Below are 16,688 nucleotides of genomic sequence, written 5' to 3' on the forward strand. Positions count from 1 at the left end.
CATCAGGCTCTCATCCTGCAGATACCTCTGGCGGGTCCCTCTACCACGGGTGGGTGTACTCAGGGGCCGCGATCTGGTCTCTGTCTGCTCCAAGTCCATCCCCACCATCAGGGGACCTGGTGAACAAGCAAACTGGGACTTAGACTCCGTGCTCTGGGGAATCCTATTCCGTGGGTTGCTAGAGGTACCGCCAGGCGGTTCATTACAGATATTCTGTGTATCTAAGAAAGAATCCAGGCCTTTTTTAAAGCAATCCACTGAGCTGGCCAGAACCAACTCTACCAACCAATTCTATTAAATTATTTTCTGTTTTATTCTATTTTCTTTTGTATTCTATTTTATTCTATTCTTTTATTATCCATTATATTCTATTCTATAAAGCAGCCTAAGTAGGAATCATCATCTTATTTCACTTGTATACCTTACTGTAGTTATTGCAATATGTTTCCATTTCAAATTCATTTTTGAATATGAATACAAATTTTACATTCAAATCTGGATAATTCGTTTCGTTATAATTTGTTTTGGATTTGTTGAAATTCGTTACTATTGTAATTTGGAAATTCAGATAAATCTAAATCTCAAATAACAAAAATTTTGTCTGAATTTCCATTCATAATGAAATGAATTGCACATGTCTAGTAGGGTTCAAGGTGGAAATGGGTTTTAAAAGCTTTAAAAAATCTTGTAGAGCAAACATACGTTTTCATTTATCAGCAGAGTTTTCTATATATGTTGTAATTAGTACACCCCACTCTTGTTAATCCATCATATGTTCATTCATTCTTTTTTCCAACATTACTGGCCGATTAATGCATTTTATAGGACTTCACTTCTCTTTTATATGTAAGGTTTTCCTTCCTATTGTTTTCTCACTCTGTTCATTATCAGTTTCGCAATAGGAGAAATTAGTAAGATTTATTTTTGTTTACTTTCCAACTCTCACGGTAAAAAAAAAAGAACTAGTATATTACTAAGCTCAACATCTATAATCTCATACAGTATATGCTTTAAAAAAGCAATGTAATTTCAAAACAAATCTTTGTGAATCTATAGCTTTTATTTTTATTATATTTGGGAACTTCCTGCTATGGGATGACAACGGTCTCCTAGTTGTGTTCTGGTGTTGTCACATGTGCATCCGGTGGAAAATACAAGCAGCTGTCTGTGCTGATACACACTGTATTACACAGACATGGGCACTGTCAGGAATCCAGTCCAGAGTAATAATGTCCAGGGAACACTGAAGTATGTAGACAGGAAATGACTGAAAGAGGTTGATGAAAAACAGCAGCACTAATTTACTAAAACTGGTGCACTCAGAATCTGGTGCAGCTGTGCATGTTAGCCAATCAGCTTCTAACTTCACGTTGTTCAATTAAGCTTTGGAAATAAAACCTGAAAGCTGCTTGGTTTCTATGTACAGATGCACCAGATTTTACACTCCCCAGTTTTAGTAAATCCCCCCTAAGACATAAAAGTGGCAAAAAAGGTAAACACACCCATTAAAAATGGTATTTGTTTATTATGCAGATACCTATAATTTAATGTCAAATGTGAATATAAAATACATAGTCAAACAAATATTTCATAACCAAAACAGAAATATGTATAAAATTAACAATAATAGTGGTTTTGTTTTTCAAATGAATTCAATACCCAAATGAGAAAAATCATCCAAAAATATGACCAATTATATCTACTTTTAATGTGTAAAAAAATTCAGTATTGGAATCCTGTATTTTAGCAACAGCCTCAAGAGATTCAGGCATGCCTAAAAATATTGAAAAAATTACAATCTAAAAAAAAAAAACTAAACTTGCCTTACAACAGAAAGAAAATGTAGCACAACCACTGATTTCACACAAGCAGTCCCTGCAAAATTAGAGTACAACACAATCTGCTGAAAGGTTAGTCATTTGTTTCTAAATTTTAATTGATTTGTGCATCATTGGAGTTTCTTTGAGCCCTGTGGCAGATTTAAGAGAGCTGCTAAGTGAAACTGCATTTATACTGTAATTTAATGGCTGGGACTATTTTTTCCAGACAGTGAACATGCAGAGATATTATTTTCAGTTATAAATATAAGAAAATTACCTAATGATTGCTTTAATGCTTTCTGCCTTTGTTGTTTTGTTGTCTTTGTTTTTTTAATACAGTAGATAAAATGGTTCACCCTGTTTGTCAAGTGAGATAGATGTTTTCCCCTCCTTTAATCATTATTAGTTCTTACAGCATGGAGTTTTCAGTATGGGGGGGTCATGGATTTTTAGTCCAAAAAAAAGTGCCAGCGTTATTATCTATGTAATACGGTCAAATTAAAAGATAATATTTAGGTTTTTTATCATAGGCAAATTTGCATTTATTCATTTTCAGAAGAAACAGTATAAACCAATGGTAGTCAGGTACCAAGTAATACAAGGAGGTCAGGAAACATGAGTCACAGTGTAATGTTACAGAGTAGCAAAGCCACAATGAAAAATTGAGAAAAAACAGCACAATAACAATGTACCTTTATGGGTACGTCATAAACATAAGGCAGGCAGAATATGCTAGAAACACAATTATAAAACATTTGGTTGCTTATCATAAACAATGCTAGCATGACACCACATCTATTTAGTTAGTCACTTTCTATGTGAATAATTAAAAGGAATGAAAAATTCCTGGGGTCCTATAGGGACAGTAGAGGAGAAAGAAAAAGAAAAGAATAGAGGGAGGGAAAAGGGGTTAAAATAAGACAAAAAGCAAGGGTAACAACCACAAGACCTGGTCATATACTGTATACCAGTAAAATTCCAAAGGACTGTATGTTGTCTTGGGGGTAAAGCAAGAAATAGACAAAAAATAATTGCAGAAGGCCAAGAGCTACTCAGCAATCCAAATCCTTCATGTGTTCGTCTTTCAATCCCAGAGAGACAAAATCAGTGGAAAGACATCTTACAAGCATAAGCAGAAATCATGATCTTCAGGGTGTCTGAAGAAGCAAAATGTGTATATGTATATATATATATATATATATATATATATATATATATATAACAAAGCATTTTAAATCTGTCAAAAGTGTCAGCATCTAGGGCTAACATCTCCTCCATTCTCATGATATAATTTACCATAGATACCCATTGGGGGAGTGGTGGAATTTAAAGTGGGTGGGACAGCAGAGAGAAAATATCTCGATATGCTTCGCTTCTATGATCTCACAGACACCAGTAGAATGGACAACAAGGCAATTTCAGAATTTCAGGAGGGTGGGGGAGTCATTATAGATCCTGTTATATATTGCAAATACTGGGTCCCAGAACGGTTGAATCCAGGGGCATTCTCACCAGATATGCAGGTAGGTTCCCTTATTATGCTCGCATCTACAACACCTTGCAGGTTCCAAAGGGTACAGGGCCAAATATTTTTTTTTTACCTGAGCAAAGCAGGAAATGGAAGATTTGTGAGTAAATAAAAATTACGTACGACAAACCTTGGGGGGGAATGTCATGGCCAGAGTTCCGAGCCCAGAGCCTTGTGTAGATAGGCAAAGAACTGTTCTCTGAAAAATTTAAAAGCAAGTTTACAGTGGACAGAGTATGTAAATTAGCCTCAGCGATGGGATAATTTCAAAGTATGCAACCATTTACAAAAAGCCTGTAAGTGCAGGCCCATGAGACAATCAGTGGGACCTGAGTCCAAGGAAAAGGGGAAACTAGGCAAACCAAGTCTGAGAGAGGACAAAAGCAGGCAATTGGCCAGGATGATAAAAAAAGGACAATCATCTGCACTTTAAGGCACATTGATACTTAGGAGAGTATAAGGAGGATGGCATGGTCAGGGGGTATGACTCTTGTATTAGAGAAAATTTGGATTTCAGACCCAGATTTTCAGGAAAAGCTCTGTGGTCCAAGGGTGATAAATCCTGCTCCATCTTGACTGAGGCTTTAAAAAAAGGACATAGGAGCCATTCAAAAACACAAGAGACTGAAGAGTGGTAGAGCTCAAAGTTCGGTAAGCCTACTCCCCGATTCATTTTGGAGCGACAGAGGGACTAGAATCATAAATGCAAGTATTTGCAATTCCAAACAAAATGAATGGCTAGGGAGCAGAGTATATGAACAAGGGAGATAAAATAGTTATAGTTTTAGTAGCTTGGAAAGTATGTCCATTGTAAGGGTGTTGATTCTGGCAAACCAAGATAACAAGGACCAGCAATCTAATTCCTTCTAGATATTAGATGATAAGAGACTATAACTCAGGAAATATAGGTCAGCTAAGTTCGAAGGAATAATGGTCCTGAAATAAGAGATCCCTCTAGATTGCCATTGAAATGGAAAGTTTTGCACGAGTTAGGAAAAGGAGGACTGGGGGAGCGATATGTTCAGGACCTCAATTTTAGAAATGGTTCATTTAAAGTTGCTAAACACACCAAACATTTGGAATTCCTGCAGAATCGAAGGAACCGAGATATGGGGTTGTTACACATACAGTAAAACATCTAAAAACAGGGAAATGATGGGCAGAAGTTTGAATGCCTGAGATTTTTTGGTTAGATCTATGGGCTTCAGCAAGGTGTTCTATGACAATAACATATAGTAATGGAGACAAGGGTCACCCTTCAAGTCAATGTTAAGGAAAGAAACAGGACGGTAACTATTGCATAGAGATGGTGCCAGGATTAGGGATGACAACAATGTGGGCCTTGGATAGCTTAGTCAAGAGAATAGATTGGTCACCAAAGGAAGCAAAGCCTTTCATAATAAGTGATGTGAAAAAAATGTATAGAAGTGGATCATAAAACCATCCAGTTCTGGGTGTTTACCAGGCTTTAAGCTATTAAGGACCTGAAGCATTCCATCTCCATAAAAGGATCATCTAACGTGGCAGATGTTTCAAGATCAATACGTGGATATAAGAGGACATATCATTCGATGAACCTGAGCTAGGGGTATTTGAAGTAGTAGGAAAGAGGTTATATAGAGATGAGTAATAATTACAGAATTCAGAGGTTATTTTAAAGTTTTTATAGGTGTTAATGCCCTAGGCAGTGGTGACATAGAGAACAGATTGTTTGGGGGGTCTAGGATGGAGAACCCTGGACCAAATGCTGACCACATTTATTTCCTGGGGAGTAATGGGTCTTTTTCCTCATGTCTCTCCCAATCAAGGCTAAGCATCTAAAAGATTGAGGAGTCTAGTGTTAGATGATAGGTCCACGTATGAGGTTGGGTCCAAAGAGTGTATGTGGGAGGACTCCAGATATGAAATCTCATTTAAAAGATGGTGTATTTCAGATGCTCAGGCTTTTTTGAGGCAAGACCCATGCTGGATGAAAACCCCACAGAGGACACACTTAAGTGCCTCCCACTTAGTTAACATGTACATCTGATCAGAAATATGGCAAGAAATTAAATAAATTGCTTAGGATATGGCCACCATACAGGGAACATCAGTAAGAAGGTTATCAGTTAGTCTCCAAGAATAACCTGGTCTAGAAACCTATAGATAGATGTACTAGTGCATGGTCAGACCAGAAGATGTGACCAATAGATGCTGTCGGTGTAAAGTCAAATACTTTTTGGGAGAGTAAAAAATAGTCAATATGACTATAAGACTGATTCTAGCTGGAATAGAAACTGGAATCCCTCTCAGAGGGGTACAGAATGCACCACATATCCACTAACTGGGCTGTATTGTGGATCTAAAGGAAGCTAAGGTGGAAAGACAAACTGAGAACTTACCTGATGATATGTCTAGTGTGCATTGAGATCACCTCCAATGATTAGGTTGTGTGCTCCAAAACGATATATGTAAGAAAAGAGAGGAGAACTGTAAAAACTTGATTTATTGCACATGAAAGACAGCAATTTACAGGAGGGTAGATAAAAAAGGCACTTCAATATCCATCAATGGGGTTTTAGCCACAGTTGACGACATTGTGTGCAATCTAGGATAATGATCTGTCATCTCTCAGTGTCAGGCATGAGTGGCCAGCATAATGAAGGAGGTCTGGCACAGAGGCTTGGAATGCACCGTGGAGTGCAGCGTGTGTGCGATGATGTCACAGGGCCTCGTAGTGACGCGTTTTCTGAGCATGCGCTGTGAGATGGCAGTCCTAGCATGCTCCTTTGTCAAGCTGATAAAGTTGAGATGGTTTTGTCTATATAACATGTAGTCAATTAGTGGTGGTTATCATTTAAAGGGCCCTATGACTCATTTGGACTAAAAATCACTGATCAAGGAAATTTTGTGAATAAATATCAAATAAAATAAACGTTATGGTCTTATTAAACATTCTTAAATACAAGTAAACACATGAATATAACATAATAAAAGATCTATAAATTAATCACTTAAGAAGGGGGATCATTTTTGAATATACAGTCATAAAAACAAGTTCATGAATCTTATTAGAAATTTATAGAGGGCGTAGTGATGATAGTTAATTAAAAAACATAATGATAGAGCGGGTAATAACCATCAGATGATGGGTATTATTGCGCAATTCACAATGGATTAATATAACATTTACAGTAAAGGCTACAAAAATTGGTGATAGGGGTATTCCTAATTTCACAGGTAAAATAAAAATCAAATTTATGATTCCGTGTTATACTCACTGGTAAATGATGTAAAAGGACATGCAGGAACAGAGGACCCCCTTGATGTGTACCAGCCTCCCCGAACGACCTTTATTGTATCCAAAAAATTATTCCCTATAAAAACCTAGAAACAGGGAGAAAAAAAGGGGGAGATTAATGACTAAACTAAAGAATACACAAAAACATTGGTTTGCATAATGGTGGCTATTTCTAATTCTTCGTTTAACCCTTCGGGGCTAATGTGTCCAGAGTGTATATCCAGAACATCTCTCTGGCACATAATTTATGAAACCTTTCTGCCTCTGAAATGATTTGGGGATCTGTCCTATTACCCAAACACATTCAGTCCAGTGGTAGATTTTTGGTGGTAGTCAGCGAAGTGGCGTGGGACACTGTGTTTGTTCTTGCCTTCTTCAATGAGCCTTCTGTGTTCTCCAAATCTTTTCTTTAGTGGCCTTATTGATCGTCCAAGTGTTTTGCATGGGCACGTCAGGCAATAAATCACGTCTGAGGAACAGTTGTAAATTGTATCAAATGTAAAAGTTTTTCATTTGGCAATGAACTGCTTTTGTCCATGTGTGATGAAAATACAGGTTTTGAACAAAGGCTTCCGGCATTGGTACATCCCTACTTGCTGAAAAAAACAGGTGGGTAAGCTGTGAGCGCGATTAGTTGGTAACCTGATGGGGGCTATTTTATTCTTTAAACTGGGGGCCTTTTTATATATGACTCATTGTTTTTGGGGAATAATGGTTTTTAGATGTAGATCTGCTTGGAGGATGCTCCAATGTTTTGCTAATATTTTCTCCATACTTTTGTAGTGGTTATGGTAACTGATGATAAATTTGGTGGAGTGATCTATTTCTTGTTTGTGATTGTTGACCAATGTCTCTCTAAGATAGAGATGGAAAGCTTGTTCAACTAGTTTGGATGGATAGCCTTTATCTCTGAATTTTTATTTAAGGATCAAACTTTGTGAGATGTAATCTTTATTGGTACAGTTTTGCCGTAATCGGCAAAATTGTCTCTTGGGGATATTTTTGATCCAATTAGGTAGATGGCAACTTTTGTAATGAAGACATGAGTTGCTCCAAAAGATATGTGTGCTCTAAAACCAGCAAGGACGGAGACAAGCAAATATAGAAATAAACCTTGTCCCTGGTTGGGAGAGTAAACACTAGTGACAATAAAAATGCAGGTCTAAGTTGAACAATCTCTGGAAGGCAATATTTACCCCTTTAGATTTTGCATGGGGGTTGGGGCAATGATACAGTGTTGGGAAGAATCTGTTAGGGTATGAATAGCACTAGATCTAAAGTGAGTTTCTTGGAGCAATAAAATTTTTGTTTTAACCTTGTGGAAATTAGGTTATATAAACAGGTACAACTTATGTAGGAGGATTTGTTTCATCTCTGTGTATCACCTGAAGCCAGTCAATTTGCTGGGTATATGTAAGGGTTTACAACCACGTTAAAGGAAACCACTGTACATTTTCAGTAACCAAACAGTATTGGCTGTTGATGTAACATCTATCTTAAAATATGATTGCACTGGTTTTCATTGCTTACTCTATTGATGCATCTGATAATATTTAATAAACAGATTTTCCCACTGAAAAGTACACCTGGGTTTGTATCAAATGCAGTAGATCAGTCTGAGCATAATCTAGGTTGAGTTTTACACAAACTTTTCATTACTCTGACACAATTAGACATGTACAGCTCGTTTCGAATCATGTATCCAAATTTCTGAATTAGTATAGAATAGAACAACAGAATAGAATATAAAAGAATCTAATATCAAATAAAAGATGAGAATAGATAAGAAAGGAATAGAAAAGAATAGAACAGAATAAATAGAACATATTTGAATAGAATAGAATAAAACTTAAAGAACATAGCCATCTTCCAAAAATCTAATTTAGAAAAGAACAGAATAGAATAAAGAATAGACAATAAAGGAATGGAATAGAAAAGAACAAAATAAAATAAAACAGAACAGAATGGAAGAGAATAGAAAATTAAAGAATTGAGTAGAGTAGAAAAAAGGAATACAATAGAAGAGAAGAGAATCAAAAGTTAAGAATAGAATAGAAAAAAAAATAGATTAGAAGAGAATAAAATAGAACAGAAAATTAAAGAGTAGAATAACTAGAATATAAAATAAAGGAATAAAATAGCTTAGAATAAAAAAAAGAATAGAACAGTAAAATAGAATAGAATAAAATAGAAAGAATATAACCATCTTCTGAAATGTTAATTTTGAATAAAATAGAACCAGCTATTCTTCACAATGAATTTGGAGCGATTCAATATTATCGATTCAAATTCAATTTGAATATTTTTAATCCACTGGAGAATTTTAAACTGGTCAAAAACAAATAAATGAAACACAACTAAACTAAACTAACCTTGTTATGAATGCAACAAAATGTAAATATTAACTTTACGAATCAAGCCAAAACTAAACAATTTTTTTTCATTTTGCACATGTCTAGACACTGACATCTGCTCGTAACAATTATAATATAAATACCTGATGACAGCATCATTTACAAGAAACCACAGAAATGAACACAGTTAATTACCACTGTCTCTTTTTCAGTTAAATCCACCCTCTGATACCATAAAAACTTATTAATCATTAAGGAACTAAAGCCTTTCATAATGTTAAACATCCCATTGGTGGCCACAACTGTCCTCATCCGCCTCTGAATCCAGCTTGCGTAATGTGGTGGATGCTTGCTGCAGCTGGCCTAAGAGGTTGTACATTTGTGTTCCGCATCATCAGCCCAGTGCTGTTTGTTTTGGCACTGAAAATTACTGAAAATAGTGAGGCATTGATCTTTCTCATTAATAGAAATGCGTCCTTACACTAAAACACCTTCCTCACATTTCCTATGGCCAAAGACTTAACACTTAATGTATAACTGCTCCAAAGGTGCTGTTACCCTTATTTTGTAACTTGCCATTTCCCCAGACCCTCCTGCAAGACTTATACTGACTTGTTTCTTATCCATTGAAATATTACCTACAACACAGTGCATTGGGACCAAGCAAGGTCTGAGAGTTGCAATATGCAACTGCCAAAATGGAAGATGGTTACTTATCGCCCTTGCAGAATTCATAACCTTTCTTCTAACAATTAACTCCTTACCCCATCCTCCAACAATTAAATCCTATTGCTTACCTTACCAGAACCAAATGTGACAGGAATGCTATCCTTACATGACTTGTGTAACATCCTCATAGTGCTAAGGTATTACCTTCATTCAACCTTGAAGTTACATTAAATTCAATATTTATTTTTTAATTAAAAAAGAGGTAACACTGCGATGTGCAATGATAATGCACAGAAATGTCATTTTCATCCTCTTCTCACAACCCCTGTTGGTGCTGCAGGCTTCTTCTCTCCTTTGGGTGCCTTTTCTAGCAAGCCAGGAGCTATGGAGGCACCTGTGCATGCATGCTTCTTTTAGGTCCTGTGCTGAGCTGTGTGCATCCATAGACACACACACAGTGGAATTAAGCCAAAGGAATTTGAATGACAGCAGAAGGAGTCCATGGCTCTTCTGCCTTCAGTTTCTCATGTGAAATAGTAAGCAAGGGGAGCAACACTGGAGCTGGGGATAGCACTGGAGAGGTGTCACAGAATCTGGTAAGTGGTTAGGAACAGGGGGTTGTAGGACAGTTAATGGTACATTTTTGTTTACCTTAATGCAGAGAATGCATTAAGGTGAAAAAAACATTTTGACTTTAGTACTACTTTATTATTGTATGTATTTATTTATTCTTTCCACATCCTTATATTAACCACTTGCTACCACTCACGTACCTGGTACATCACGGGACTTCAATGGGTTGTACCAGGATGATGTCTGCAGCTGCAGGCATCATTATGGTACCATTTTTTCGAGCCGAGGTCAGCTCTCTTTTTATAGCAATAAGTGGCTAACTAGCCACTCGATTGCTATTACAAACAGTGGGAAGGGCCACCCCCTCCTCTTGCCACCTTCCCACCAGGAGTCCTGAGCCACCAGATTGCATAGCCAAACAAAGACCAGATATGATTTGTTAGGCTCTGTAATATAGTAACCCAGAATGCAGTACACTAAGAGATTTATACCACAGTATATTTTAATTGATAATATGGTTGACATTGATTGCTGTGCCAAGTCAATCATCTGCTTTTGTCTATTCTAGGACTAGAGTTCAATATTTACTCCCTAGGCAATTTTGTTTTCTACAGTGTAGCCATTCCATAAACCTTGGTGTTGCTTTAGCCACATTTTATATGCTGTACCTATTTACTTTTTTGCAGGTTCCTTAACAAATAAACTGCCACCAAAGCCTTAATAGACTAACAGGCAGTAAGTATCTAGACCTCGGTTTTATGTACTTATTAAAATATATTGAATTTATGGTGCAATTATATTTCTGCTTTACAAAGAAGAATGAAACATAGGAGGAAAAGAAAAAATCAAGGTTAGGAGTAAGGGAATAAAGAGAAAAACTTAGTAAACCTAGACCACTCTTGACAGCCATTGTTTCTGCTTACAGAACTGCTTTGAAAAATAATGAGCCTTAAAAGTAAGGTAGAAATCATTTGTAACTGCTATTACTGACAAAGGCTGATTGTTGTGCAAGCTTTAATGATATCCGGCATGTCACCTACTGCTCCTGTTTACTGTGGTTTGGTAGGTAATTCCCAACTGATGTAAAAGTCTAGAATGGAAATACATAATTTAAGCATATTAAAATCTCAGCAGATCAACACATGGGCATCTCAATAGATATGAAAGCAAAAGTTATAGAGAGGAATTTATTTGGTTATTGTTGTGAACATTAAGAAATAATAACTTATGAGAGAACAGAACAAGAGTGACATCTAATGGCCCTGAAAATCAAATTATTACGTGTTATTTCATTGGAATTGTGGTCTTCATTTTTGTATTTTGTATCGTTTAATACCATATGGAAATACAAAAAACTGCACATTTACATTTTTTCTTTTGGGTTGATTTTTTCTCTTGATGAGTAAAATAAATAAATAAATTGTACAATATTAAAAAAAATTAATATTCAAATGAGTACAGTGAAAATGTATGACTGTTAAAAGAATGTATTGTCTTTTTTTCTGAAGCAGTAAAAGGGTTTGTGCCCAAATTCAAATATAATATGTATGAGTGGAGGCTGTGCTCCAAAGCCATGGAGTCCTGACACAGAACACAGATTGCAGTATATACAGTTGCAAGAAAAGGTATGTGAACCCCTTGGGATTACATGGAGTTTTGCATGAATTGGGCATAAAATGTGCTCTGAACATCATCTAAGTCACAACAATAGAAGAACACAGTCTGCTGAACATAATACTACACAAACATTAGATGTTGCCATGGTTTAATTGCACATAACATGTAAACATTCACAGTGCAGGGAGGAAAAAGTATCTGAGGCCCTAGCTTAATGACTTCTCCCAGAGCTAATTGGAGCCAGGAGTGAGCCAACCTTGACTCCAATCAGTGTGATGATATTGGACAACATGGCAACATCTAATGTTTGTGTAGTATTATGTTCAGCAGACTGTGTTCTTCTATTGTTGTGACTTAGATGACGTTCAGAGCACATTTTATGCCCAATTCATGCAAAACTCCACGTAATCCCAAGGGGTTCACATACTTTTTCTTGCAACTGTAATTTAGCAGTAGAAAAGTCCTGTACCCCGTTAGTCAACGATTAATGCAGACAGCATGGCTAACCTAAATTATTAAAGATGCAAGACCTGTTAGATTCTTTCTTCAGGCAATTATAAAATGCTTGAAATAGGAATTTAACGGGTCCTGAAAGCTTGCATCAATCGTATAAAGCCTGAAGAAGGATCATAATAGGTCTTGAAATATTGCATTTTAGTGGAAGGTTTTTACCTTCATACATAGAATGCATTAAGGTAATAAACCTGTGTGCAGCAGTGCCCCTAGCCCCCTCAATACTTACCTGAGCCCCATCGAGATCCAGTGACGTGCACGACAGCCTCGGCTGTCCCGGGTCTCTGCCTCCTCATTGGCTGAGACAGCAGGTGGGAGCTAATGTCAATCACAGCCAGTCAGCCAATGAGGAGAGAAAGGGGGTGGGGCCAAGCCACCATCCCATGTGTGAATGGACAATGTAAAGTGCTCCCATAGCAAGCTGCTTGCTTTAGGGGCACCTGACAGACAGGAGGAACCAGGAGAGCCTGTGGGGGACCTGAGAAGAGGAGGATCCAGGCTGCTCTATGCAAAACCACTGCACACAGCAGGTAAGTATAGACATGTTTGTTATTTAAAAAAAAAGAATGAACCTTTAGAATCACTTTAAAGTGATTGTACACCCTTACATATACCCACCAAAGTGACTAGTCTCAAGTGATACACAGAGATGAAACAAATCCTCCTAAATAAGTTGTACCTGTCTATCTGTAGCATTATTTCCTCTACAGCTATTCACATATCATAGCTATTTATGAGTTTACAGGAGGAGGGGTGGAGATCTGATGTCACACACTGCACAACACAGAGCTGATTGTAACCTGAGACTTGACTAAGGAGAATGCCCCTACCGCTCTACACAGTTTTATAGGGAAACGTGCAGCAGAGGTTGTCAATTACCTGATGTGTGCTGGGGTAGGGGAGGCTGTCTCCCAGCATTGCTTGGTGTCTGCATAGACTGTCAGATGTGACTCGTGCAGATAGCAGAGGAATGATAGAGCAGATAGAAATCACACAAGGCGCTTTGGATTAAAGCACGTACACACTAAAGAAAGATATGCTTTATTCATTTTTAATTTCAGAGATTCATAACTACTTAATGTTAGTCATTAAGGAGTGTAACTCCACTGGAATTAGAGGAGCAATTGTGGAGGGGCTCCCTACAGTAGCTTCCAGGGAAGATGCTATTAGGTTCCTGCCCAGCTGCCCACATGATAGTTCTGACAGTAGAGGACCACTCACCAAGCTGCTCAGGAAGAGAAGCCTAAGGAACTTATTATCCCTTAGGTGTTTCCAGGTACTCAGGAAATGTGACTTTTAGAATGTTAAGCATGGCTTAGGTTTAAATGACCTCTAAAGCCAAAACCTGTTATTTTTATTTGGCTAGAGAAGGGTTAAAACCATTGCCCTTTTTTTTGCCATCTGTATCTCATTAGAAAGATTTTCCTTTGCATCTTGTATCTTTCCAATGTCAGAGAAATCCTCTTTTAGACAGTTGTCACAGGAACAAGTCTCTCTATCAGAATACATCCCCTCTATTCCTGTTCTGGTGACAATGCAAACATTTGGATTTACCATTACTCTTTTCCTGGTGATAATAGTGATCAGGGTAGATAGAGAGAGTGAATCTCCCTAACGGGCACACAGATGGCAATGGAAACCGACAGTAGTGCTAATACCTCTATCCAAATCTAAAAAAAAATTCCTTTAGTTATACTTCTAATTTCATCTACATGTGTATGTTGTTCACATTGGGCCCAGTTACAAAAGTTCTTGCTATTTTAAATTGCAGAGTAAAATAAAGGTGGTGTGTTCCCTATGAAATCCATTCATGGGGGAATAAGTATACTTCGAACACACATTTTTGCTTGTTTGCCATAAACACAGGTGCACTTGACTGTTATTCGTCTTTAATCGCACTTTAATAAATTAGGCTCATTATATGAATACGTATATGTCATGCAGCATTATTCCTATCTCTGCACAGATGAGACAATATACTCTATATTATAAGAAAATATTGAGCTTGACTGAATGTAATAGACATTCCTCAGTGTTATTCATCCTAGGTTGCCAATACCCTATACACATTATGACTGCCATACAAAATGATTAGCTTATATTAGATATGTTCCTAGACTCCAAAGGAATTCATAATCACATTCATTGGTTTTTCTAGAGTCCCCTCCTGGAGTAGCTTCTTTGAATACACAAGTACTACTAATAGCCATTGTAAGTAACCAGTACGTGACTGCCAACCATGATATTATGGGTTAATATCTTCAACATCTGTTAAAATTCAGCTACCAGCATACTCACAAATAACTTACCCCACCATCTAGAGGTCATTACCATAATCATGTCTATGATCAAGAAACAACTTTCCTCCCCCCAGTTAAAGCTATTCCCACACATTTTAATATGTAAACACAAACCCTGACATATTTATACAGTTTAGGCATATTTAGATATGATAAAGCCATTATTTGAAGTGTATATTTCTACAAAAGAACTTTTAAATGTTGCATAAGAAAGGATTATCATGTAATTGTACCAAGGTAACAGTAAGAACATAGGAACTCAGTTACAGTGATCTTAGATGTGGAACAAGGGAAGAGGATCAAAAGAGAGAAAAGTGTCCAGTGAGAATAAACGTACAGGACAAAAAGGACAATCTATTCAGCTGTCAAGATTTCATTACACTGCCTAAATGTGTCTTATTAAAGTGACTTTTTATAATTAACACATACATTTTTTTTTTTTTTTTTCCAAAAAAACGTTTTATTGAAGTATGAAAGGTAAACAAATGATAGACAGATACGGATCGCAGTCCGTGCAAAGTTTCTAGTACGTTCTCCCGTAACGCAGACGGGATCAAGACAATATATTAATTTGTAGAACATCAGAGGACGGAGTTCCACAGTAAGGCAAAAGTGATAGACGTAACCATAGCAATACTGACAGTAGCATGTACTTTAGATAATTATGGTATACACTAGGCTCTATGTAAGGAAAGTATACATAAGCGGATTCTGAAGTGGTCGCCAAAAGTATCCTCTCAAGGCATCTATGACATATATTTCCATCTCAAAAAAAATGTGGGTTACTGTTGTAGAATATTGTTACATCTGTATAGCTATGGGTGTTCCGTACCGAATGAGAATAATAGCTAATTAGACTATGAGAAAAGAGGGTGTAAATGAGAGAAAGAAAAGAAAAGAAAGAGAGGAGCGTGGGGATGGAGGAAGAATATGAGATGAGATATCAAAATGAGGTGGGAGGAGACGCACATGACAAATAGAAGGGGGGAATGGGGAGAGAGAGATGGAGAGAAAAAAAAAAAAAAAAAGGAGAGGGGGGGGGGAAGTGGTTGGATGATGAGGTTCATATTTAAATAAGCATAACCAAACCAGTTACATCTATTCGTAACAGCCTGGCTGTATCTAATTCATCTTTTTAATTAGCGATATAATTCAGTGAATGACCGTTAATGGAGTTATTGCCGAGGTGAAAGTTCTAGAGGCCTTCGGTGTCTCCAAATCTTTCTCGTTCAATCCCTCAGCAAGCCAAGGTAAGTATCAGTAGTTTGGAAGTGGGTCCAACAAGCCCAAGTCTTCCTGAATCGCTCGGGGTGATCTTTTGCCACTGAGATCAGTTCCTCCATTTCAGCAATCCTCTGGATCCTAAGAATCCACTCTCGTACGGTGGGAATATAGGCTGATCGCCAATGAACAGGGATACACTGCTTTGCCGCATTTAACATGTGTAATGCAAGGGACTTACGGTAAATCCTCACCGGAAGGGAGGAGTGATGGAGTAGACATTGTGCTGGTGTAAAGTCTAGGGTGTAAGTGGTTACTTGTCTAATGATGTCCAAAATTTGTCTCCAGAAGGGCTGCAACAGCGGGCATTCCCACCATATATGGAGAAGAGTACCATTTGCCTGGGAGCATCGCCAGCATAAATCTGGCACTTTAGGATCAAATTTATGAATCACAGATGGAACTCTATACCATCTGGAAAAAACTTTGTAGTTGCTTTCTTGTGTAGAAACACATATGGAACCTTTATGCATGTGATCGTAAATGTGGTTCCATTCCTCAGGTGAGATTGAAATTTCTAGATCATGCTGCCAGGCTGCACAGGCCTTCAGTGACTGAGATGTATTGGAACTTTCCAATAGGGAATATAATTTGGATATTACATGCCTCTGTGGGAGATCTGTAAAGCAGAGTTTTTCGAAAGCAGTAAGCGGTCTTGAATAATCCTTTAGATGTGGGGAGTTACGTAGAAAATGGTGGATTTGTCTATACATCCAAGGCGTTAAGGTAAGGGCTGGCCACGCCTTTGTAATG

At 37.4% G+C, this 16,688-nt stretch overlaps 1 protein-coding gene across 1 annotated transcript in view; it reads left to right on the forward strand.

Moving 5' to 3' along the window:
* LOC149460541 (uncharacterized) overlaps positions 1-10,919 on the forward strand; it is a 28,905-nt gene extending 17,986 nt beyond the window's left edge. The window contains exon 4 of the mRNA XM_089679550.1: positions 10,911-10,919. Coding sequence (XP_089535676.1) covers positions 10,911-10,919 — 9 coding nt within the window. The remainder of the gene's footprint in view (positions 1-10,910) is intronic.
* Positions 10,920-16,688: the final 5,769 nt, after the last annotated feature.

This window comes from Staurois parvus, unplaced genomic scaffold (genome assembly GCF_062004578.1).
Source record: "Staurois parvus isolate SC_StPar_1 unplaced genomic scaffold, SC_StPar_1.0 ptg000226l, whole genome shotgun sequence".
NCBI lineage: Eukaryota > Metazoa > Chordata > Amphibia > Anura > Ranidae > Staurois > Staurois parvus.